The sequence below is a fragment of the Ambystoma mexicanum genome, chromosome 4p (assembly GCF_040938575.1).
Source record: "Ambystoma mexicanum isolate Mex_15411 chromosome 4p, UKY_AmexF1_1, whole genome shotgun sequence".
Lineage (NCBI taxonomy): Eukaryota > Metazoa > Chordata > Amphibia > Caudata > Ambystomatidae > Ambystoma > Ambystoma mexicanum.
This window is the reverse complement of record NC_090927.1, coordinates 406,713,557-406,737,494: the sequence shown is the minus strand read 5'-3', so window position 1 is coordinate 406,737,494 and position 23,938 is coordinate 406,713,557. Positions and strand designations below refer to the sequence as shown.

The 23,938-nt window shown below is 46.9% G+C and overlaps 1 protein-coding gene across 2 annotated transcripts in view; it reads right to left on the bottom strand.

Annotated features, from left to right (window-relative positions):
• The window catches only part of LOC138453264 (uncharacterized), a 75,082-nt gene extending 51,972 nt beyond the window's left edge, over positions 1 to 23,110 (bottom strand). Inside the window, exons 1-3 of one of the 2 annotated variants that reach the window (XM_069605937.1) lie at positions 22,947 to 23,110; positions 18,369 to 18,573; positions 16,954 to 18,086 (exon numbers count right to left, since the gene is read on the bottom strand). In XM_069605937.1, the coding sequence (XP_069462038.1) occupies positions 17,194 to 18,086; positions 18,369 to 18,573; positions 22,947 to 23,102 (1,254 nt within the window). In that variant the 5' untranslated portion in view covers positions 23,103 to 23,110 and the 3' untranslated portion in view covers positions 16,954 to 17,193. Of the gene's footprint in view, positions 1 to 16,953; positions 18,087 to 18,368; positions 18,574 to 22,946 lie in introns of those variants that run through there. The other variant, XM_069605938.1, reaches the window with a different exon arrangement.
• Between the last annotated feature and the right edge of the window lie 828 nt (positions 23,111 to 23,938).

Genomic DNA, 23,938 nt, shown 5'->3' with positions numbered 1-23,938 from the left:
GGGCATAGCGGTCGTGAAATGCACCGCCCAAACGAAGAGGACAGATTATATCTCATGTGCGAATCAAGCAGCAGACACGGAAGCCAAGCGCATGGCATCCAAAAGCGAAATGATCATGGAAGTGGAAGTTATCCATGCCAACGAGTAAATGATGGTCACACGAACTGCACCTGGAGGTTACAGTAATTTGGGGCAAACACAGCTAATGGAACTCCAAGGGGAGGCACCACAGGAAGAGACAAACCTGTGGAAACGTCAAGGGTTTTCTTTAAACCCCTCTGACAGCTTGTGGCGACAAGACAGCACTGGTAAACCTGTAATGCCTGTAGCCCTATTAAAAATAGTGCTGGAACAGTTACATTACCCGGCGCACATGACAAAAGAAAACCTAGCAGTAACACTCGCAGAAGACTGGTTCATACCAAATTTAGCAGAGCACGATGCATTCTTTATAGTGAACTGTATAATTTGTCAGCACTTCACGGCTGGGCACACATTAAAGTAATGAGAGGAGTCATCCAAAGGCCAAATGGGCCTTTTCAACACTTGCATGTCGATTAGGTCGACATGATTCAAGTATGTAATGGGTACAGATACTTAATTGTTGTGGTGTGTCCATTCTCTAGATGGATTGAGGTAGGTCCATGTACACACCCAGACTCTACCTGTGCAGCCACATTTTTAGTGAGAGAAGTGTTCCCCAGTTAGGGGGTGTGCACAGTCATGATGTCAGATATCGGCCCTCATTTGGTCAATCCAGTGTTCGAGCAGATTAGCTTGCTGCTTGGTATAAAGCACAAGTTCTCGTTGGTGTATCATCCACAAGGTAATGGAATCTGTGAGAAGCTCAACAGCTTGTTAAAGGAAAGGATGCCAAGTTGAAGCTTACTCTAAAAAAGGGATGGTTGCACTGCCTTCCACTGGCACTGTACGCACTTCGAAACCACCCCTTGTCCGACCATCATCTTACGCCACACGAGATAGCCACAGGAAGAAGAATGAGAACTCCTCTGACACCCCGAGGTAGAGCTAGATATGATGCCCAGTCAACAGGAGAGGTTTTAGGGTCTGAAATGCAAAACTATCTGAACTGCATGACATCTTTCCTTACTTTGATTTCAGACCCACTGCAGCGATGACGAAAAGGGTGCAGAGCAGCACAGAACACAGAAGGAGATACTACAACAGACCAAGTTCAAGGTTTACGTGTTCCATGCGTCTTCCTTGGAGATGCCGTCCTTGTGAAGAATCATACAAAGAAAAAGTGAGACGAGCCAAGATTCAATGGTCCTTTTACAGTGGAGGACTGCAACCTACATCGGAGGAGACCCCCTGCCTGCACCCCAATGAGAGGAATTGAAGAGCGATGGGGAAGAACCACAGCACGTGCAGACGAGATCCATGACGCGGAAGAAGGACGCATGACCAGCCAGACAAAGACAAAGAACTTTTTGCAAATTGTGGCTTAAATTGGACACTTCCTCTAAGCAAAAAAGGGGAGAAGGACATAAAAAACAGACACTCTGTGCATCCTAGTTGCAGGGTGAAGAAGAAAATCGCACGTGTAAGCCACAACACAGGCTATTGACTATTGAACTTTGGGCTGAGGCACACTTAAGCTTTGAGAAAAGAATATGCCAAATTGTGACCCAGGACACTTACATTGGAAGCAAACACAGTATCCCGACTCGCTCCACACCGAGACCCTATTCGGAATCACTTATGGTGTCCCGCAGTAGCGACATCACCAAGGATGTGGTCACCTATTTCGATCTAGTGCTAAGATCATACCCGTCACTGGTAGGGAGGCTCGCCAGTGTCACTGACTTCCTACAAGATCCTGAAAACAAAAAGACAATAAGACAACTCCTCACTGTCATTGCCGAAAAATGTATCCTACTCCCTGAGTACAGTGAGAAAGAATCAAATGTTCCCAACACAGGTGGAAGTAGATGAGCTCATCAACGCACTGTTCTTTCGCATAATCGAAGACTGTCCAACTCTTATCGGGAGAACAACCGATACACTCACATTCCTTTGAACCCAGCAAATACAGAACATTTAAGCCATCTTTTAAATAAAATCATAATTCTAGTTGCACTCCTCGTGAGTGGACAGTGCAGACATTCTTTACATCAAGGAAAAAACATATAACCCTGAACCTCAGTAAGACAGGACGAATGTTCCTGTCACTGGAAGACAGCAGGTTGGCTCATAATGACATTTTTTGTCTAGTGACTGACTTTCCGGAGCTTGCGAGGAGACCAATCGATGTTGACGTCCTCACATTCATCAGAAATCCAGCTAATGTTGCACAGATGGGCATGCTTTTGCATGGAATTGTACTGCAAATAGAGCTTTTGAACCATCAACTGAACTATCTGAGGAGATTCCACCGAGGGACAGATCGAGGAAGCAGTGTCAAGAACTTCATTGGCATTTGATATTTTTCTGTCCTTACTCTTCGTATTGACCAGCATACACCATATCCTCAGGATTGAAGCAAATCAGGGGAGTAGCTTGGGAGCTTACCTATTTTGAACATGCACTGTAAAGGGACCCACTAAAGTGTTATTTTATTTTGATTTTTCCCATAATCTAGCAAAGGAACTGTATCCTGACATAAGAGACAATTTGTCACTCGCAAGAGGGGGAACACTTGTGGAGCACCTAACACTTTTAAAACACAGAACTCGAAAGACGATGTTGGTTAAGGGAATGCAATAAAATTGACATTTGATAAATGATCGAGATGGGGGTTCAGAGCAGCAATCTGGTCCTACCACAGGAGGAGAGAAGACCAATATTCTCTGGAAGAAAATGCTGCTGCCTGACCTAAAGGGGCATAATGTACCTATGCATCATATTCATTATTGTTTTACTGTCATTAACAATCAGAACTGCATTCTTTATTGGTGCACAAAGCGCTCCAATTTCAGTACACCTACCTAATGATATACGCATGACACCTACAAAGGCACCCAGACCTTACATAGTCATTCCAGTCCCTAGAAGATCTGACGGTGGAGTGAATGAACTTGAAATGGATGTGATTAGCAATGATACACACACACTTGTGGTACCAAATGAAAAGAAAAGCTGGAGAGAAGGTTGACAAGGAATGAATGAAGTAATATCACCGACAACTACACGCATGCAAACACTAAATGCACACGAAACAGGCCTAGTGTAAATGACTGCAGAAACACAAACCAAAGCAGCAGAGAAGAAGAGACTGCCTGCCATAAGAAACTCCACGGCAGATGTTGTGAGAAAGCAAGAATTAAAGCAAAAACCAACAGAAACAGTTATATCAGAAACTCTTAAGAAAACAAGAGCCAACTCTGAGAAACTCTCTGCACGGACACAACTGACAGTAGACTCATTAATTCCGTGCATAGCCAGAGCAAGGGAATTGCAAGAGGAACTGAAGAACAAAATTGCAGAGACTGTATTACAAAAGCACATATGTTCCAACACAAGGGACAAGTACCAGTACTAGAAAGATGTATGAGAAGAAGGAAAGAACTGCCAGACTCGTGTCCACTTAAAATGGCACAGTTGAGGAGGCTTGCACCATGGACCAGGATATCTTAGAATCCTCCAGAAAGAAAAAGCCTTACAGATGCATTCAAGGATGTAGTCATAGCCAACTACATGAAAACATTAGGAATCAAGAGAAGCATACATGGAGATGACAATGAACTGAATGACTAATTGGATAGCACAGCACATCTGGGAAACAACATTTGATACCAACACATGAAGGAAGTTGGAAGACTAAATTCAGAAGGGGAATGCTTTGTTTGCGCACTCCTACCATACAGCATGGGGAAGTCCAAGATCTTTGTAGCTGTAGAAATCGATGTCCAAACAGTACACTGTATGTCACACGTAGCAATGTGCAAGACCAGAGGCCAGTTCATGGGTAGTGATGCCTCTCTGAAATGGGCAACTATAGCAACTGATCCAAATGAAGACGATTATGTCCAGGACATAAAGACAAGAAACAATGGAAAGACGAAACACATTGTGATCAGATATGAGAAGCCTGGAGTTAAAGGAGCAAAGATCAGAAGAGAAGCAAACCAGAAGCTAAATGTCCAAGGAAAAACTCCAGAAGAAGCTCAGAGATGGAAGAATTGAGGCCAAATGCAAATTTGGGGAACAGTACTTTCACTAGACGGATGGGAGAAAGGAATAGTGATATGCCGAGCATGGATGGTCTTCGGTCACTACGAGCCCACCATCAACATAGTGTGAAATGGATGCAAGCCACTCTGGCCAAACTTGCAAAACTATTGACATGGGTCAAAGACAGAGGAGGACCCTTGCAGATAGTGCCACTAGAAAGCCCAAAATTCTGCTTCAGGAATAATGGCACAAGAAAGATGGGAGGGAATCAGAACTGTGGACGAGTTTTTGACGCTCCAGGAATGGTGTATGGAACTGCAGTAATTATGGATCATTATTGGGCATACGGATCCAAGGCATACATCAGACTGCCAAGAGACTGGGGAGGTATATGCACAATAGTGATTGTCCATGTTCCAGCATTGGTGATCCCAAAAAATGACCTGAATATTGACAGTTTCCCGAAAGCAGATGCTCAACTGAGGAAGAAGAGATCTGTGGAACTGATAACTTAGATGAAGAGAGAGAATTATTTCTCTGCTAAATCAGAAGAAGCTTTTCATGCAATCCCATATGAACACAGGCTGTTCAGCCTCACCTCATCAGTGTTCACAACGATTTTTATGCCAAGAATCCAAGTTGGAGTAAATACTAACTGGTTGCAGATATCCAGATGGGAATTGCTACAGACCATCAATACGACTATAAAAGGATTCAATGCAATCAAGGAAGAGCTAAGAGCCACCTGACCTATGACTCTCCAGAACAGATATGACCATGACATGATCACAGCTATGGATGGAGGAGTTTGTGCAAAAATAGGTGAATCATGTTGTATATTCATACATTCTCACAACGAAGAAAACTGGAAATTGAACTGAAGCCATAGGTATGCTGACGAAGCTACAGAACCAGATGATCGACGAAACTGACAAAATTGATGATGACAGCTTTGATCACTATTCTTTTGGATCCCACAATGGTTGGCAGACATATTCAAGTTCCTAGGAGCCCTGCTAGTGATGATATTACTAGGATTTTTTGTTATCAAGATAGTAATCTCGCAATGCCAGAAAACTGCAAAGAAAGCCATAGGAATGAAGATCATGATTGATGTCAAGCCAGGATGGAAGCCCAAAGACCTGACTGGTGAAGAATAAGGCCAGCATTCACGCGCCAGAAGGTACAAAGTTTCTCTAACCCAGGAAGCACAGAAACTATGTGGGAAGATGGGTTTACTGCAACCCAAGTGGGCAAGGTCAACTGATGACATGGAATAAAGATGAGAACAGCAGGAAGCCTGAAGGGAGTAATAAAGATATGTACTCCAAAGAGACACTTCTTCAAACCATCATATATAGATCCAGAAGATGAAGAAGGAATGAACCCAGGCGATGGAGTGAAGATAGATATAGAAGAATCAAGTGAATTGCATCCAAAGAAGGAGCTGAAAGGGGGGGAGTGTAGAGGAGGTCCCAAATAAAGCCTGCACTCCCATCGCCCATTTTGAAGAACCAGGAACCTTCACACCAAAATATGTGACGTATGATGAGCAAATAAACAAGCAGAGAGCCGCAGTAGGGCTCTGTCCAGTACCCATCAGAAGAGCAACACCTATTGAAGTACCAATATCCAGACAGCAATGGACAGTAAGGTATCCATTGAAAAAACCCTACCAACAAATGAGACGAAATGAAGATTGCCTAAATACCATCCCGGAAGAAACCAAAAAGGCCTTAATGGAAGACAAATGGTAATGTCACGAGAGCCCGGAAGGACTCACAGATAGAACAAATGACGAACCAAGAATGATACAAAGAGACGAAACGCCCTGAGAAAAGAGATTGTGACCTTTAAGTGATAGAAAGCTATCAAAATGTAAGAGAGTTAAGCTGTAAACAAAATGAATACAGTCGATCAGTTTACGCCTGTAGATACGCTTCGAACCGCAAGAAAGCTAAGAAAACAGTGCAGCTTGCTATGCTAAGTAGAAGAATAGCGTGGCAAGCGCCATCATAGATTATCTACCTCCAAACGATCCACAATATTATAAGTGTGATTCCACTTTGCACGAAAAGCAGAATCAACGCAGGTTACTAGAGGCCAAACAAGACAAGATTCAGATTCTAGCAAAATGAGAAGAGACAGCTGAATCGAAACTCAGCAGATGCAACTCATGCAGGAGAGCCAAGAACATATCTATAGAAGGAACGAACAGTAGCTACATCTAATTGAAACTTAAGAACAGAATATCCTGTCTTTGAAAGGTCAAGATAAGGAAGCGTAGGCAGGTGACAAGCTGAATAAGAATTAAATGCACAAATTGAGAGAAACTAAGCAAATTCACGGGGTCTGCATCACGTGATCATCCGAGCGAGGAGAAACACGAGTTCATACCTATGCTTGGCATCCGCCCAGGAAGAGATATCCGAACTTTCCCAGACAGAAGATGCAGTTTTCGAGGCCAACCACAGTAACATAATTGACACATAGTTGTTGAAGTGATGATTGATTGTAACCTTAATTGTAGGATGGCCGGGTAGCTGAGGCAACACCCTGCACCTGGCTGACCATTCTGGGTGCTGCTAAGTGGAACTTTATGCATGGGGTTGGTGCCAACCCAATCACAATGGACCAAATAATATAGGGTCCTATAGTTAGGGAACCAATGGGACATCATATTTTAGTGACGTCTACAGTAGTCATTTTGAAGGAAGGGCTTAGACGCCCACCTCACAGTATGTACCTCATCCCCTCACTCCGTTACCATATACAGATATAATACCTATATTAAAGTTACCTCTTCCTAGCCAATAGAATTGCATGTTAACTTTTAAGTGTGATACGTCACTATGATGAGTTTTGAGTATAAATGTCACTGTTTGTATGAAGTTCGTTGGAGTTGAAGTGTGACAGACTATCGCATCACTGCTTATTGCCATGACTCCCCGTTTTTTGTACTTGTTATTAAACGGACTCCCTTTGCCAAACCATTGAGTTGTCCTTATTGATTGGTGTTGGAGTAATAAATCTGTACCCCCATCCATCTCAAGGTGCAGCTATCTCGTCTTAAAGTACTTTCGGAGCAAACCTCGGCTCTATGGGCCGGCTGGAGGTCTCCTGAGTACAGATTTCTTTTGAGTAAAATTGTGAATGGGGGCAGGACAACCACATGTGCTCCAGGTTGCCTGGTTGGCTGCAGCTCCTCCAGCAAAACTGTGAATACCCTGGGAAGATTCTGTGGAAGCGCTGAAGGAGAGGTACCACTGCAGCATGATTGTGTAGGCATTCCCATTGACAAGGTTGTATCTAGAACACGTCTGTGCCCTCATCTAAATGCGGGTCCTTGAGTACCCTGAGATTTCCCTTTGGAGACCCCTTTCCCAGAAGGTCATATATGGCAATGTTTTATCAGGTTCGGACCTGTACAGGAGTTTATAGATGCTTGTAATGCTATAGGTGCTCGAAGGGTCCCTGAAAAACAATTCTAAGTCTGTGGGTTCCCTTGTGCCTTTACAGTGGATCTCTCTTGATCCAATCCAATGCCTAAGCTGGTAATACCAGTAACAAGGAACATGGCAGACCCTGCTAGTAGCAATCTCTAAATTGACCCTGTGCACCCCAAACCAGCAGTGAAATACCTTTGGCTCCAGCCTGGGGGAAAGGTCTGGATTCTCCAACACTGGGGAGAAGGGGCCTAGGTGGAGTTTTATGCCCCAGAATCTTTGGGCCACGCACCAGTAGGTCAAGGTTGTCCTTGAGGTGCCCAGCAAGGGGCCAGCTTGACAGCATCCCACCCTCCCTAAAACAGCAGAGATGCCAAGTATCCAAGGGAGCACCGCAGGAGAGTTGCTCAAGGAAGGGCCACCCAGAGGCCATGGAGGTTCTCCTCCATTTTTTCACATATGCCTATTGTGCTGCCAGCAGGTAACTCTGTGTACTGGGTACCCCGTGCCGCCCACTGTCGTAGATCTTTCTGGAGACCTTGCGGTGCCTTCCCCCCATACGAAACTTAAAATCTTTTCTGAACTTCCTGGAGAGCTAGCGTGGGTTTTGGGCTTGGGAAGCTACTAAGGAGATATAGGAGCCTTGGAAGGATATTCACTTTGATGGTGCGGATACGCCCCAGCCATGAGATCTCCAAGGGGCTCCATCTTTCCAAATCTGAGGAGGGGTCCTCTTGCAGGGTTTCCAGTGGAGCCGCTGAAGGTCTTCTCTCCGAGGTTCTGGCCAATGCCTTAAGCCTCCAGAACTCCCTCCACAAAACCCCAGTCTAGATGGTCAAACACCCTGTAGGGCCTCTAACGGTATTAGAGAGAACCTTACAGTAAGACTCTTCTTAAAGTAGTGCCATCCTGGATGACAAATCTTTGAAGACTGATCCGCTCAATTCACCCGGTGGAAAGCCCAGGTCACCAGTTACAAATGGCTTCTAATCGAGCAGGTTGTGGAATAAGGGTGTGTGGTCACTGGACACTGTGGACCCTCTTTACAAAATATACTCGAGGCACTAACTGAAGAATGTGTAAACGAAAGCGAATTCATACATAGACTGATGCCCAATTCGCAGATTCATTTACAGCTTGGATGCTTTTGTTGAGTTGGGCATACATTTCATATGGCTGAGCGACTCATGCACATGTTGCTTACCGCTGGATCTGCAAATGAGAGCAATGTAAATGTTGGTGACGATCCAGAAAGCCGTCAGTTTCATGATTAGACAAAGAAATGTGCAACTGCACAATAAGAAAACATCATGCATCATTACATTTAACACGCTGCACGTCATATCTAAATCATACATTGGTTTGTAAACAGTGCACTGCATACAGTACGCAAAGCTAAACCCACATAGTGAGGCGTGCTTTCTTTTGTTCCAACATGTGTACGTTTCTCTTGTTCCACACTCGGTTACTTGTGAATACCATGGCCAGTAGTAAGTTATGGCCACAGGCGGAAGGAATAACCCATACAGTGGCAGGTTCTCAAACATTAACACAAGTACAAAAGTGCAGAGGACGCATTTTCTTACTTGCGTGGTTGTAAAAACACGCACAGACCAAAGTAATCACAACTGTAGGCCTCGTGCCCCGAACACTGATGTATGATAGGCTCCCAACACCATTTGAGAGCATATATCTTTATAAGGTCACTTAAAAAGCTCATCACAGGGATATGTTAAAAAAAGTAAGAACACTTTTCTACCCCGGTTTACAGGCTAGAAATACAAACAGGGCTGTATTGGTTAACCCTGCTGCTATTCCTTTTGAAAAAGTCAGTTGTCGTTGTTGTGGCGTGGCCCCTTTAAGGGCAAGCACGCGACGGAGTGACGTTCACTCCGTCGCGTGCCATATAAATAAAGGGGCGTCGCCCGGCGGCAGCAGAGCCACCGGGGAGCCCACACGAACAGCATCGGTCTCCGTGTGTCTCTGTGTACACGGGGGTGGGGGGCTCACGGGGGCGGCGGGATTGCCCGCTAACAATGGCGACGAGGTCGGATCCATCCCTGGGACAGGTGGCAACATTTTCGCATTGCGCAGATGATCGCGTGTGAGCGCATCCGTAAATGTTGGCCGCGGAGAGGGGAGAGACACGCGTGGCCGGCGGCCATTTTGACGACAAGGCCTCGGAAACTCGCGGCTTCATAACGAAGCATCCGTGAGAGATCCGGACCCAATTTTTGGAGATTCCAGTGGCGGACAGTCACTGCTTGCAACACGTGCTGGTGGAAATGCAAGTCATTTGCATTTTCACTGTTTTTCATCCGAGTTTAAGGGTGGAGCTACCTGGAGGCCTACTGGATGCACACTGGGGCCTACCCTGCTCAATTTTTGGATTCTTCCATCCTACACCGGCTGAAGTCTGGAACCTGGTAGTCCTACATTTGCCTGGAAAACCCTCGAACCTGGACATCATCTGAATCACCTGAGGGGCTGGAATCCTCATCAAGGTACTGGGTGTGTTTGGTGTCTAAGTTGCGGCCCCATCACGGGGTGCCTGTGCGCTATTCACCATGGATCAAGGTGCCGCGGCCGCCGGGGCCCAACAGCAGGCTGCTGCTCCAGCCCAACCCCTGCCTGCCCTTCCACCAAGACCATTGCAGAGACCTCCCGGTACCCTACAGCCAATGCCAGAGTTTGATGTCACGGGCACGCCATCAAGCCTAGGACAGAGGTGGAAGATGTGGATGGACAGGCTGGAAATGTACTTTAGGGCCACGATGGAGACAAGTGACGACAGTAAGTTGGCCACTCTCCTGTATTCTGCAGGCCCTGCTGTGCATGAGATCTTCTTGTCTTTGCAACCGGCGGATGGGTCTTTTAATGCCGCCAAAACTGCGCTCCACAATCACTTCCTGCCCATGGCCAATGTGGATTACGAACGTTTCCTAATGGGCAACACCAGACAGAAAGATGACGAGACTTTGGATGTGTTTTATGGGCGGCTGCGCAGGCTGGCGGCACCTTGTGCTTGGAATGACCCTGAGGATATGATTCGCAACCACCTCATTCAGGGCTGTTCCTCTGGTAAGCTGAGGCGTCAAATCCTGCGTGAGCCTGGTATAACACTACCCCGCATCCTAGAACTGGGGAGGTGCCACGAGGTGTCGGAGCTGCGGGCATCAAGGATGGAAGCGGGTGTGCGCCCTGGTAGGGTGGAAGAGGTATGCGCAGTCGGAAGAGGTCGCGGATCAAGACGCCCCATGAATACTCAAGGTCCACGGCCCCAAGTGGCGCAGTCCTCGTGCCTAAAGTGTGGATATGACCTCCCGCACCCAGCAGACTGTCCAGCAGCGGGAGTGAAGTGTGGACGATGTGGGGGCACAGACCATTTTGCAAGAGTGTGCAGATCGACGGTCCCGAAAATGGTCCCCAGGGGACCTGTCCGGGCTGGCTCTTTCCGCCCCCAGAGAACATCCAACGTTGCCCAGGTGGACCAGGCCGACGATGGACCCCCTCAAGAAGGTGAGGAGGAAGAAGAAGATGAAGAGAATGTTTTCTTCGTGTCATGCATAAAAATGCTGAAATCGCATTCCAAGAGACAGCCCAGATGTGACGTGCTGGTCAATGGAGATTCAGTACCCATGTTGGTGGACACGGGGGCGTCCGTGAACGTGATGGCCAGGCAACACTATGATGCCATGCAGGCACCACCACCGCTGGCGGTACCGAGAGCGCGCATATTCACATTTGGAGGCAACCATCCAATCCCACTGGATGGCGTGTTTGTGGCTGACACTCAATATGGCAACTCAGGCATTCGGGCAAGGTTTTACGTCACGCCGGTGAGCACCAACACGCTCCTCTGCTGCGCAGCTGCTGAAGCTTTGGGGATTGTGACATTCGCATACAACGTGTATCTGGACGACATCCAGGAGCTCCTGGAGAAGCACACATCCCTTTTTGAAGGCATTGGACAGTTGGTGGGGGAACCAGTCCGCTTGCACATTGATGAGTCCATACAACCTGTGGCTCTGAAGCACCGGCGCATACCATTTCACCTCAGAGATCTGGTAGACCAGGAATTGGACAACCTTGTCCAGCTTGACATTATTGAGAAGGTGGAAGGCCCCACTCCTTGGGTCTCACCCATTGTCGTCGCACGAAAGCCCAAACAACCAGATGCAGTAAGGATTTGTGTCGACATGCGCCTGCCCAACAAGGCGATCAAGAGAGAGAGACACCTAACCCCCACCATGGACGACATCATTGCAGAATTACAGGGGGCGAGGTTCTTCTCCAAGCTGGACTTGAGGGCAGGGTATCATCAGGTGGTTCTGCACCCTGAGTCCCGATACATCACCACCTTCACCACCCATCGGGGCCTGTATCGGTATAAGAGGCTGAGTTTTGGGGTGTCCTCTGCAGCGGAAGTTTTTCAAAATATCATAAGAGGGGCATTAGCAGATCTGGATGGGGTCATCAACATCAGTGACGACATCTTAGTACACTCCAAATCTGAGGCAGAACATATGGCCCGCCTTGCAAAGACATTTGAGCGCCTTCGTCTTTTGGGACTTACCTTACACAAGGAGAAATGCGAATTCCTCAGGACAACAATTGAGTTCTTTGGGTTCGTGTTTAAGGCAGATGGGGTGTCACCCGACCCCCGGAAGGTGAAGGACATTAGAGAGGCCCGCCCACCTGAAAATGTCGCTGAGGTGAGGAGCTTTTTGGGCATGGTCACTTATTGTGGCCGCTTCATTAGGAATCTAGCGTCCCGCTCTGAGCCTCTAAGATCTTTAACAAAGAAAGACTCTGTGTGGCAGTGGGGACCCCTCGAGCAGGCGGCATTTGATGACATCCGGGGTGCCCTAGCGGCAGAGGACACCATGGCGTTCTTTGACCCTAGCCTGCAGACGGAAATTATCGTGGACGCCAGTCCCTATGGTCTGGGGACGGTCCTCACTCAAGTGGGGCGCGAGCAGGAAGTTCGGCCAATAGCCTATGCGAGCAAGGCACTCTCGGATACTGAACAACGCTACTCGCAAATCGAGAGGGAGGCCCTGGCAGTATTGTGGGGTTGCAGGCATTTTCGCCTATACATTTTAGGGCGTCCTGTGACTGTTATCACTGACCACAAACCACTGCTACCCATCATGGCGGGCTCCTCCTCCAGACCACCAGTAAGGATAGAGCGCTGGATGCTTGCCCTGCTTGAATACGGCGTGTCGCTGGTGTATCGGCCTGGGGTAAGCAACGCTGCAGACTATCTGTCACGTCACCCATGTGGGGATGCCTGGGCGTCTGTGTCCGCGGAGGAGGCTGATGAATACATTCGTCTCGTCGTTGAGTCTGCCACCCCCAACTCCGTGCAGGTGGAGGAGCTGGAGCTGGCATCGAAGGATGACGAGTGCTTCGCCATTCTAAGACTGGCCATGCAACAAGGTGCGTGGAAGACGGTGCTGGAAGCGCTTGACCGTCGAACATGCGAAGCCAGAGTGGCACTGGAACAGCTCTGGAAGGTGCGGGAAGAGCTTGCATTCTCGGAATCGGGACTCCTGCTGAGAGGCGACAGAATAGTGGTGCCACAGACGAAGATCCCACAGATAATCGCTCTTGCCCACCAGGGCCATCAAGGGGCGCCCAAAACAAAGGCTAGGCTTCGCCAGAAGGTGTGGTTCCCGGAGCTAGAGCGGAGGGTAGAAGAGTTTGTGGCCTCATGTCTGTGGTGTCAGGCCGCATCCCCAGCCCAGCGGGATCCATCCATTGAGACAATGCCTAGGGGAACCAAGCCATGGGAAGTAGTGCATGCTGACTTCGGCTCTACATCTAGAGGGACGCACTTCCTGGTGATGGTCGACGAGTGGTCGCGATACCCGGAGGTGGAATTTGTAGAGTCGCTGGCGTTTGGTGACGTGGTGATCGCCGTGGAAAAGATCTTCGCCACCCATGGCCTTCCATCGGTTGTGTGCACTGACAATGGAGCACCGTATCAGGGTGAGAGTTTTGCTGAACTTTTAAAGAACTATGGCATTCAGCACAGGAAGGTCACACCCCTCTGGCCCCGGGCAAACGGGGAGGCCGAGCGCATGATGCGCACCCACAACAAGGTGTTCCGGATCGCCCAAGGCAAGGGTGAATGTCTGCAGAGGGCCCTGTATGTGTTCCTACGGGGATACAGAACCACTCCCCATTCATCGACGGGGGTAGCACCGGCGGAGGCCCTCTTCCAGAGGTGCCCTCGGGATGTCGTACCTGAGGTAGGGGCCCGAGAGCCCGCCATCATTGACAATGAGCAGGTGGAGGAAGATCGGCTGGCAAGAACTCGGGCGGAGAACATGAGAAGAGGACTGAGGCCGCCCGACATTGCCCCAGGGGATGAGGTATTAGTGAGGAACCGTCATCCGCAGGGCAAGCTCTCCCTCACATATGAGCCCGCCCCCCTGGATGTTGTAGCGGTGAAGGGGTCTATGGTGACTGCATCAGATGGGACATCGTCGGTGACCAGAAATGCCAGTTTCTTTAGGAGACTGGGTGAACCAGGAGCGAATCGAGGAGAGGCTGGCGAAGAACTACCCGACGAGAGTGGAGGAGATGTCCCCACCATGGACTCGCCTGTTCGCGGAAGAACCGACTCAAGTACTCCGGTAAGGGACAGTGGCAGGAGGTACCCCCTGAGAACAGGGCGTGGGAAACCTGCCCACCTGAGTGACTATGTGACGGACTGATCGGGGGTCATGGTGGCGATGGGTCGCCGGACCGTGTGAAGGCACCGCTGGGGGATCCAGGGTGGTTGTTAATAAATGGGGGATTCCTAATGTGCATGCTGCGAAGTAGTGATTAGTCAGTTTTGAGTGCTGTAGAAAGTAGAACAATTGTATCCTCCTTTGTGTTTGTTGTTATGGAAAAGGAGGAGTGTGGCGTGGCCCCTTTAAGGGCAAGCACGCGATGGAGTGACGTTCACTCCGTCGCGTGCTATATAAATAAAGGGGCGTCGCCCGGCGGCAGCAGAGCCACCGGGGAGCCCACACGAACAGCATCGGTCTCCGTGTGTCTCTGTGTACACGGGGGTGGGGGGCTCACGGGGGCGGCGGGATTGCCCGCTAACAGTTGTTTTGCTCCCTTAACCCACTGCGGCAAAGTTCTGTGACATTCTAGATTTTAACATCAGTTGCCGAGCCTCATTTGTGCCATGTCGGTGATTCCCGCCCCTTCCTTTTCTACGTCACCGAGACTGGTACTGCAGCTACGCCCTGTTCTATCTCCTGCCCCTGTCCCTGTCTGTGGCTCACATTTTCCACGCCCATGCTCTCAGCGCCAAACCCTGCCGGCTGTGTGTTTTCTGTCCATTCCTGCACCGAATCAGTTATGCATGCCCTCTTCACCCCAAATCTCTGCACTCGTTCGTGAATCATGTTGATTTATAGGTTTGGGGTTTTACGGGAGCCGAAAATGAACCTACACATGACAGGATCCCAGGCAATGTTAGCTCTCGGTGGCTTCGGGAATGCAGAAACATATACCATTTCTCTGGCTGTTTTCCACACCGATTGCTGAACTGCCTTCATCTTTCAACATCACTTCCAATAATGGACTGCCTCAACATATTAGCCAGGCAAGAGTTGCATGCTAGCCACAAAAGTAGCAAGTTCCACTCGTATGAATATCTCCACAAGTGAATCGGTTGTATTGGACCTGCCAGGGATATTTGTAAGCAGTCTCCTGAGAGTTGATGGCTTATATGATCTCCTGGGTAATATAAGTGTCTTAACCAAGTGTGCCTTCAGCCACTTGATTTATAAGCAATACTTGCGTTCAAGCCAGTGTACACGAGCCAAAGTGCAGGTTTTCATTAACACAGTAGGTCCAGCATATGTTTTAATCCTACAGCTTCCTCTAGCAATGACAACAGGGGAAGCTATGTGAATCACCATTGTCTCTATATATCCAAAGGCAACTGCTGCCTCTAGCGGTGACAACAGGTGGAGCTACTGTGTCAGACACACACACACAGCGACAAACTATATGTGGCCTTTTATTATACTGTTAGATCGATGTGTACTCCTTGTTCTGAACTTCAATAAAAACACCAGCATTGACAACGCACCCAGTGTTGGCTTCTGTATAGGTGTTAGATAGACATTTGCCAGGGCCTGGCATCATATGCCCAGACGCTCACACCATTGTTGCCAGCATATTACCTTGTATTACGATTCCCCAGTCAAAAAGGAAGATCATCCTGGAATCATTCTGGAGTCATCCGATGACTCCATTCTAGAGTCATCCATGGATAGTTCAGGAAGATCATCCAAAGTATTCACACAGGCCAAAATATTTAATGAGATGATGACTCTAGAGTTATCACAGAAACTACTCCAGGATGAGTTTGGATTACTTCCAGTGATGATCTTGGATTACTCCAGGATGACTCCATGACAACTTCAGGATGAGTGGGGATTACTCTAGGATGACTCCATGACAACTTCAGGATGAGTTGGATTACTCCAGGATGGCTTCGGATTACTCTAGGATGACTCCATGACAACTTCAGGATGACTCCACGACAACTTCAGGATGAGTTTGGATTACTCTAGGATGACTCCACGACAACTCCAAGACAACTTCAGGATGAGTTTGGATTACTCTAGGATGACTCTACGACAACTCCAGGATGACTCCACGACAACTTCAGGATGAGTTTGGATTACTCTAGGATGACCCCATGACAACTCCAGGATGACTTCATAACAACATTAGGATGGGTTTTAAATTGTAAATGATTATTGCAGACCACTCCAGGATGAGTTTAAATGATTTCAAGATGGTTCCAAAAGATTTAGGAAAAGGGGTTGGATTACCACAGGATGTATCCCTTTTGAGTAACATTGGTGGCATTACTTTACAATGACTCTAGTTAGACTTCTGGATAGTGTACTGGAAAAAGAAAATCTTGCAGCTGTCACTTTTCATCTTTGCTAGAGCACCCGTTAACCAAGTTCGCCAATTTAGTGCACACAACTACAACCCCCATATCACAAACCAACTCCCCCATTTCAATTCTCACCTCTAGACAACATGGCCTCACACCCCATAAAAGTCCCACAGCTCCAAAGCACTACACCAAAATACACACTTCCAGCTACCTAAACAGCATCTGTTAAAGGTCCACCAGCATGACAGACTTCCGCCAGTCACTACACCCAATAACCCTAAGAGCAGCTAATTATTACAGAGTTCATATTGTGATAGTAAAATTCTGCAGCTATAAATTGTTGATATTTTAATATTGTATTGCTCTGGCTATAAGATATCTTCAATCAAACATAGGCTCAGAAAGTGTACAACTTTTTTTATTCAACAAATTCAGTTTAACGGCATAGCTCCATAAGAATAAATAGGTTTACAAAAATACAAACAAACAATTATTGATCCTGCATTTCAAAAGGTGGAGTCTTTTTTAGGCCTCTTCTGGCATTGCAAATTTTGGTAGCAAGCTTCCTCCTTATTACTCGGCAGTCCATAGTAGGCCAGCTGTTAGCCTTGCAGACAGATCTCAAAAATTCTACAAAAAATAAGTCAAGGTCACGTTGCTAATGTGTGGGGAGTTTCATAGGAGTCAACTATTGCATGCATAATGTTTACTTACATGTGGGCTTTCATCCGCACAAACAATAGGGCCTGCATCTTGGGGTGCATGCTGTACATCCACATCAATCCTGGATACATTGTAGTTAGGGTTTTTTAGAGGAGTTGAAACAGCTTGTTTCGGGCAGGTAAACAGTATTTTCTGCATTTTCCCTTCACATGGTGATACACTGCTTTTTCGGTCACTAGTGGGCACTGACACTGCAGCCAAACTCTGTTTTGAGGATGTTCCCAATTCCGCTGTTTTTAAAGACTGTAGTCTGAATGATTGAGCAGGTTTGTGTGCACGTGTGGGTGTCAACTCGCTGTCTAAACAGGCATGACTGTCATTCTGCAACAAGGACACACTATTTAGAAGACGTGGGGATAGAGTTAAGCATGTCAAACTAGATCTATCCGACAAAATATTTGCAGCCGACAATTCACTGTTATTTGATAGTCCATTTAGTGGTTGTTGCGCAGCGTCTTTATATTGTCCAGGTGAAGCAACAGAGGTGGGCTCTGAGGAAGGAATGAAAGAATGAAGAACACTAGCCATCCCTGCCAAAAGAGTTAGGTTCTCCAGTTTTTGTGACTGTAGTTGTGAACAGGCCTTACTAAGTTTGGGAGCAGTCACTTTCCTCCCATCAGCTTTTACTAAATAATTCTCTTTGTTTTCTTTTGTTTTTTTCACTGGATGTTCTTGCAGTTCACGCAACACTCTTTTAAATTTGCCAGCACTTCCCCGATTGCCCGAATCCACCAGTAGCTCCTTTTCCTCTTCTGCCTTCCTTTTTAAGGCCTGAATCAGTCCCTCTGCATCACCGCAATAGTCTTTAATTATTTCTTCAAATGTTTTTTGTGTCTTGATACACTGTTTCTTGACTGCAGGTATGAAAAAGGCAAGTTAAAACCTCAAGCGAAAATTTCAAAATGTGACTATCTGCACAACCAAAGTGTCAGAACCATGTTGTGCATCTATACTTTATACATTAGACTTACTCTAAAGGAAGTAGAGATGCTGTGAAAGAGTGGTGGGCATTGTGCAGCACTCATCTGTATGTTAGAAAAAAAGGGGATGCCTCACTGTAGGGACGTTAGATGTACCCTCCTCCCGAAACATCAAATGGAGGGAAACAGAGGGAAAAACATATATACTTTGCTTACCTGCCGATTGGAAAAGCACTACCGCTTTGAAATCCCTTTCTTCACGTATTTCTTTTCCACTTTCATCAAGACCCTCTACCAGCCATTTACAAATCACTTCACCAGGAATTGCCAATGGTTCAAATTCCCCATCCTTTCGAATACAGAGAGAGTTGTCGCAATCAAAGAAAAGCACATTAAAGAGGGCCATGGTTTGAATTATTACCTAAAAGACGAAAAATAAATACATTTAGTGTGCTCAAAGTATTATTGTGAAACTATTCTGTACAGGATCATTAATTTATGGTCCCCTTACTATGGACATGTTCCTGCCTGAAGTGTCCCCATTTGTGATTGAAGCTAGTATCCTAATATGCAGCACCTGAATGACCCGCTGTGTCCTCATTGCAACATGACTTGCATTGGAACCAACATCATTAACTTTACAAATACGTTCTTGCCATTTTTTACACTATCCTGCATTTAGCCCATCTCTGTTAGTGAGCCAGATCCTGCATTTAGCCCATCTCTGTTAGTGCGCCAGATCCTGCATTTAGCCCATCTCTGTTAGTGCGCCAGATCCTGCATTTAGCCCATCTGGGTTAGGAAGCCAGATCTTACATTCAGCCCATCTGTGCTAGTGAGCTATTTCTCACTAGAGGGAACACATCACCCCTGGAGGCACCATATGGGGCTCATTTAGTCAGGACAGCGCAGGTATCAAAGGTGCTGCCGCTAAATAACCATGCTAAAAACTCACCCTTCTGCATACACCTTCTCAAACACTGAATATTCAGATTCAACTGTAAGAATTACTGGTGTCCACTTAATAAGATTCTGCACTTTACTTTGTCTACTGTAGCTGAAAATGGCCTATGAATGGTATATGAAGTAACACCTGCAATCTAAAGACCACATATCCCCACATAATTCCATGACCTCACAACCTACATGCCGATGTTTGGTTTGTGTAAGAGAACAGAACACACATTCAAGCGGTAGTCTTGACAAATCACATACAATGAGACAAAATCCTCAGTCTTGCCCAACACCACATGGCAGCTACCAAACGAAAAACACCTACGCTCGGCGAACAGTGTTCCTGAGTTTAACCACAGCAAGTAAGGCCAGCACACAGGTGTGAGAACAGAGAGTAAGCTCACCTCTAAAATAGATTTGGAGTACTTTCAAGAAGGGAGACCTTCGACCAGAAGAGCAGCACATAATGGAAGGAGAAACTATGGACGCAAAGTGGCATGTGGAAAGAAAGCATCAAGAAGTATTAGGCCACACGGTGGGGAGAAAGTGTAACAGTGATGTGTGTGTGAAAGGTTAAGAGTGAGAGGCATGGCCAGATGGGGTTCTAGGAAGGAGTGTGACAGCATGTAGGGTTGAGCGAGAGACCTGTGCATACTAGGAGCGGCAATTAAAACTCTGCTCTATTCCAGCAACATAATTGCATGAACATGAACAGGTAGCCAATCCCAGTGTTTGGTTTCCGCATTGTAAACACATTCCTGGATCGCTCTCCCAGGCCTGCCTTTAATCTGTCCCCGCCCCGGAAAGCTCTGAGGGGGGTGGGGGGGCAGGGGCCCCAGCCCCCGGGATGAGTTGAGATTATCGCCAGCAGCAACGTGAGAGAAATCATGGCTTATTACCACCCTCCTGTCACGCCATGGCATATGAGCAGGCCCTGGGCTGGGAAGCAGGGTCCAAGCAGCACAGGAGAGTCCATGCAGGTCAGAGACAAGAGAGGAGGAGTGTCAGAGTAGGGCTAGGAAAGCAGGGTCCAAAAAAAGTAGGGTCCTGAGGATTCGAGCAGGACACAGACAAGAGGATCTGTGCATGTATGGAGCAGGAGCGTGAGAGCAGGGTTGACAAAGGGGGTGTAGCACGAGTTATAAAAAATGCATTGGCAATGCCAACAGTTTTGCCTTTTGTGTAGTAAGGCACTTGCAGTCTCTTCCGTAGTGGTATTAACTGACCATTGATAGTAACATGTGCAAAATGGTGTGAGTGGCTGGGCATCTAATAGCAATACCTGGCAGAGGCCTAATCCTTACACAAAAGCCCAAAGTGTTGGCTTTGCCAATGTTTGTTTATAAAAGGAGTTCAGTGAAGGAAACGCACAGTGCTAATAAATCAGGTGGCTGAAGGCAGACCTGGTTAAGGAGGGTTTGCAAATCCAATTAAGTCATTAACTTCCAGAAGACTGCTTTGAAAAAACACTGGCAGGCACCTTGACTGCAAAGTTTGATGGTAAGGCTTGATCAAAGCGAACGCAAGAGAGTTCCCATGGGGTGGTGTTTTGGGCTGGGAGGGGCAGGAACTGGGTGGGAATGACCATAGGGTTTAGCATGGCCATGCGTAGCCAATGGGTGGGCAAATAACCAAACACCTACAGGCTGTGTGTCCCTCCTCATATGCCACTTCTCCCTATCTGTGCTCTAATGCAATAGTTTTAGTTCATAGATGGTGCTAAAGCGCCACCTAATAGCCCAAACTAAAAAGTGTGGGACTCATTAACATATACAATGTGAAGTGATGACCCAGGAGGTTAATATATCAAAATTACACCCATGCACTCTGGGGGCCACTGGACAGTCCAGTATTCGCTCCCAAATGGCACTGTTGCTGACATGTTTCCCCCTAGGATTCACGGAATCCTTCACCCACCCTGCGCCCTGGGCAAAAAAAAATTTGGCGCCCCCCCCACCCCCAAAAAAGAATACACACGCCAATCTTGAAACACCTAGGCAACACAAACACCACACCATCCACACACATTAAAAGCAAAGGCCCCTACACAACATGCGCCCACCATCCACATGCATACAGTCACCATCCACACACATTAAAAGCAAAGGCCCCTGCACAACATGCGCACACCATCCACATGCATGCAGTCACCATCCACACACATTAAAAGCAAAGGCCCCTACACAACATGCGCACACCATCCACATACATAAAAAGAAAAGCCCCCTAACACACGCACATCATCCCCACACATACATTAAAAGAAAAGCCCCCTACACAACGCACGCACATCATCCACACACATACATTAAAAGAAAATCCCCCTACACAACACATGCACATCATCCACACAAATACATTAAAAGAAAAGCCCCCTACACAACGCACACACATCATCCACACACATACATTAAAAGAAAATCCCCCTACACAACACACGCACATCATCCACACAAATACATTAAAAGAAAAGCCCCCTACACAACGCACGCATATCATCCACACACATACATTAAAAGAAAATCCCCCTACACAACGCACGCATATCATCCACACACATACATTAAAAGAAAATCCCCCTACACAACGCACGCATATCATCCACACACTTTGGAGAGAACGGGATCATCAGGGGAGTGAAGCCTGTAAACTAGAAGGGACACATGGTGACTGGATTAACAGATGGCAAATACACGTTCCAGAACAGTCAGGAAAGCAGATAATGCATTGAAGATTTCAGCAGTATACCTTCAGCCTGTAAACAAAGTACATTTTGATCCCCCTTGTATAGGAGACGATAAAAACATCAGGTTCGACTGAACAAACGCACGGACACTGTACAAACAGGAAACGCAACAGAATTAGCATTTACCAAAACGCGAGGAAAGTACATTTTCTAGCTGGTTTTGCTAGTTTTTACCACGTTTCAATACGTCTAGCGGGTTACGGCTATAAGTTGAATAATAGGTGTTATAAAGCATTCTGAGCACTGTGTATCTTATTGAGCTCATTTGTTGTTTTGAAGGCCTCGGGAAGTGGAGAGAAGGCAGCGAACACGCGTCTAAACCGGAGCTGGGAAGCGAGTACTTGCAACGCGAAACTGCAGGAAACAGGAAAAGAAAGAAGAACGTCTCTGAGGAGGAGCAACTGGATTAGCCTATTTTGGAGAGAACGGGATCATCAGGGGAGTGAAGCTTGTAAACTAAGGCACACATGGTGACTGGATTAACAAATGGCAACACGTTCCAGAACAGTAAGGAAAGCTGATAATGCATTGAAGATTTCAGCAGTATACCTTCAGCCTGTAAACAAAGTACATTTTGATCCCCCTTGTATGGGAGACGAGTGGTTAAAAACATCAGGTTCGACAGAACAAACGCACGGACACTGTACAAACAGGAAACGCAACAGAATTAGCATTTACCAAAACGCGAGGAAAGTACATTTTCTATGTTTTTGCTAGTTTTTAGCACGTTTCAATACGTCTAGCGGGTTACGGCTATAAGTTGAATAAAGGGTGTTATAAAGCATTCTGAGCACTGTGTATCTTTTGGATCTCATTTGTTGTTTTGAAGGCAGCGGGAAGAGGAGAGAAGGCAGGGAACTCGGGTCTAAATTAGAGGTCCGAGACCAGAAAATCCAGAGTATTCGCTGAAGTGCAGTGTGCATATTTCGTTAGAGTCCAGGTCAGGAACCTGTAGGTTAATGGAAGAAGAAAGCCGAAGAAGGGAGAGACGAGACAGCGAACAGGATCAATCCTTAATAGCTCGATCCTCGAGGACCAATATGGCGGCCATATGCCATGCATTGTGGCTTCTGTTTGGGAGCTTGTATACTTACCAGGACAAAGAGGAAACAGCCACGAGGACGACGACGAAGACGAAGATCCAGATGCTGCAGAATTCCAAAACCGAAAGAACAAACAAAGCCACCAGCAGCTAAATATACCTGCCGGTGCACGGCATGGAGTCCTCCTTCCTCCATGATTGTCTTCATCAGCTACATCATCACAGTGCGTTGTACGTAAAAAAAAACGTCCCCACGTCATGACGCCTTAAGGCATTTCAAAAAAGTGTCGGCAAACTTTTAAACAAACACACAATACTCTCGGGTATCATATGGACTTTATCTGCAATTCTTCTACCACTGCCTTGCTACCTAATGATGCAAATGCCACTTTATCTGTGTCTATGACCCCAGAAAACATGCCCCCCACTGGTTTGAATGAAATTACCGCTATCTGCAATTCTTCTACCACTGCCTTGCTACCTAATGATGCAAATGCCACTTTATCTGTGTCTATGACCCCAGAAAACATGCCCCCCACTGGTTTGAATGAAATTACCGCTATCTGCAATTCTTCTACCTCTGCCTTGCTACCTAATGATGCAAATGCCACTTTATCTGTGTCTATGACCCCAGAAAACATGCCCCCCACTGGTTTGAATGAAATTACCGCTATCTGCAATTCTTCTACCACTGCCTTGCTACCTAATGATGCAAATGCCACTTTATCTGTGTCTATGACCCCAGAAAACATGCCCCCCACTGGTTTGAATGAAATTACCGCTATTTGCAATTCTTCTACCACTGCCTTGCTACCTAATGATGCAAATGCCACTTTATCTGTGTCTATGACCCCAGAAAACATGCCCCCCACTGGTTTGAATGAAATTACCGCTATTTGCAATTCTTCTACCACTGCCTTGCTACCTAATGATGCAAATGCCACTTTATCTGTGTCTATGACCCCAGAAAACATGCCCCCCACTGGTTTGAATGAAATTACCGCTATCTGCAATTCTTCTACCACTGCCTTGCTACCTAATGAT